A 1308-nucleotide genomic window follows, 5' to 3' on the forward strand; every position below is an offset into this window, starting at 1 on the left:
TTAAAAATTCGTATAAATCTTAAGTTAGGCAGTTAAATAGAAATCTGGACCAAATTTTACTTACTTAAATGTTGTGAAGCAACAACAAAAAAAGCAGTAAATTAATTCTAATAATCTAAATATATAAAAATTCAGATCAATCATATACATCTTGTTTGACCTCTCTTGGTTATTTGTGTATACATTAGTATTTTTTATCTTATGACTACCGTTTGCAAAACAGTTTTACTGTTACTAAACGGTTCATTCTGCATTAGTAAATTTTAACGTAATTTTCTTAAAATGTATTGTGAAAATGAGCATTTTTATAACATTTGATAGTAAAAAAATTTGTCCTACTATGTAGTGTCAAAAATTAACTAGTATTAGAACATGCCTCAAAAATATTTATATTTTGTACTATTATGTTTGTTTTATTTTTCTTTCATTGTCTTTTCGAAAGCATTTCCTTAACTTTAGCTTAGATCACAATTATGTATCAACACAGCAATCGTGTACATGCATCGCTTCTATGTGTTCCACTCATTTACACACTTCCCATGGCACCAGATGGCAGCAGCTGCACTTTTTCTTGCAGCCAAAGTGGAGGAGCAACCAAGAAAGCTGGAATATGTAATAAAAGTCGCAAATATATGCCGCAACCCAAGAGATACAAATATAGATTTAAATTCAGAAAGGTATTTTTATCTTCATTTCTTTGTGCATGTTAATAAATTTATACAATAATCTAAATTAGAGCTATTGGCATTTACTAAGACTCCACATTTTTCAGGTATATAACCCAATCTCAGGATTTAGTGTTCAATGAGAATGTGCTGCTGCAAACCTTAGGATTTGATGTCGCCATTGATCATCCCCACACTCACGTTGTAAGGTGCTGTCATTTAGTAAGAGCTAGTAAGGATTTAGCTCAGACATCATATTTTATGGCAAGTAATAGGTAAGGTAATATGAATATTCGTTAGGACTTTTTATGCAAAATATACATTTTAGCTTACACTTAACGACAATGTGTATTCAATATNCATATACATCTTGTTTGACCTCTCTTGGTTATTTGTGTATACATTAGTATTTTTTATCTTATGACTACCGTTTGCAAAACAGTTTTACTGTTACTAAACGGTTCATTCTGCATTAGTAAATTTTAACGTAATTCTTAAAAATGTATCGTGAAAATGAGTATTTTTATAACATTTGATGGTAAAAAAAATGTGTCCTATGTATTGTCAAAAATTAAGTACTATTAGAACATGCCTCTAAAGAATTTAAATCATACTGAAACAGAGATCTAATATTTTCGGAAAA

The 1308-nt window shown here is 29.5% G+C and overlaps 1 protein-coding gene across 1 annotated transcript; it reads left to right on the forward strand.

The window, feature by feature from the left end:
• Window positions 1-464: 464 nt before the first annotated feature.
• On the forward strand, window positions 465-1072 carry LOC111693081 (cyclin-T1-like). The gene is made up of 3 exons (XM_023457212.1): window positions 465-677; window positions 773-940; window positions 994-1072. Exons 1-3 carry the CDS (start codon window positions 499-501, stop codon window positions 1070-1072), a joined length of 426 nt encoding a protein of 141 aa, XP_023312980.1. The 5' UTR covers window positions 465-498.
• Window positions 1073-1308: the final 236 nt, after the last annotated feature.

The sequence above is a fragment of the Anoplophora glabripennis genome, unplaced genomic scaffold, assembly GCF_000390285.2.
Source record: "Anoplophora glabripennis isolate ALB-LARVAE unplaced genomic scaffold, Agla_2.0 scaffold8164, whole genome shotgun sequence".
In the NCBI taxonomy this organism is placed as follows: Eukaryota; Metazoa; Arthropoda; class Insecta; order Coleoptera; family Cerambycidae; genus Anoplophora; species Anoplophora glabripennis.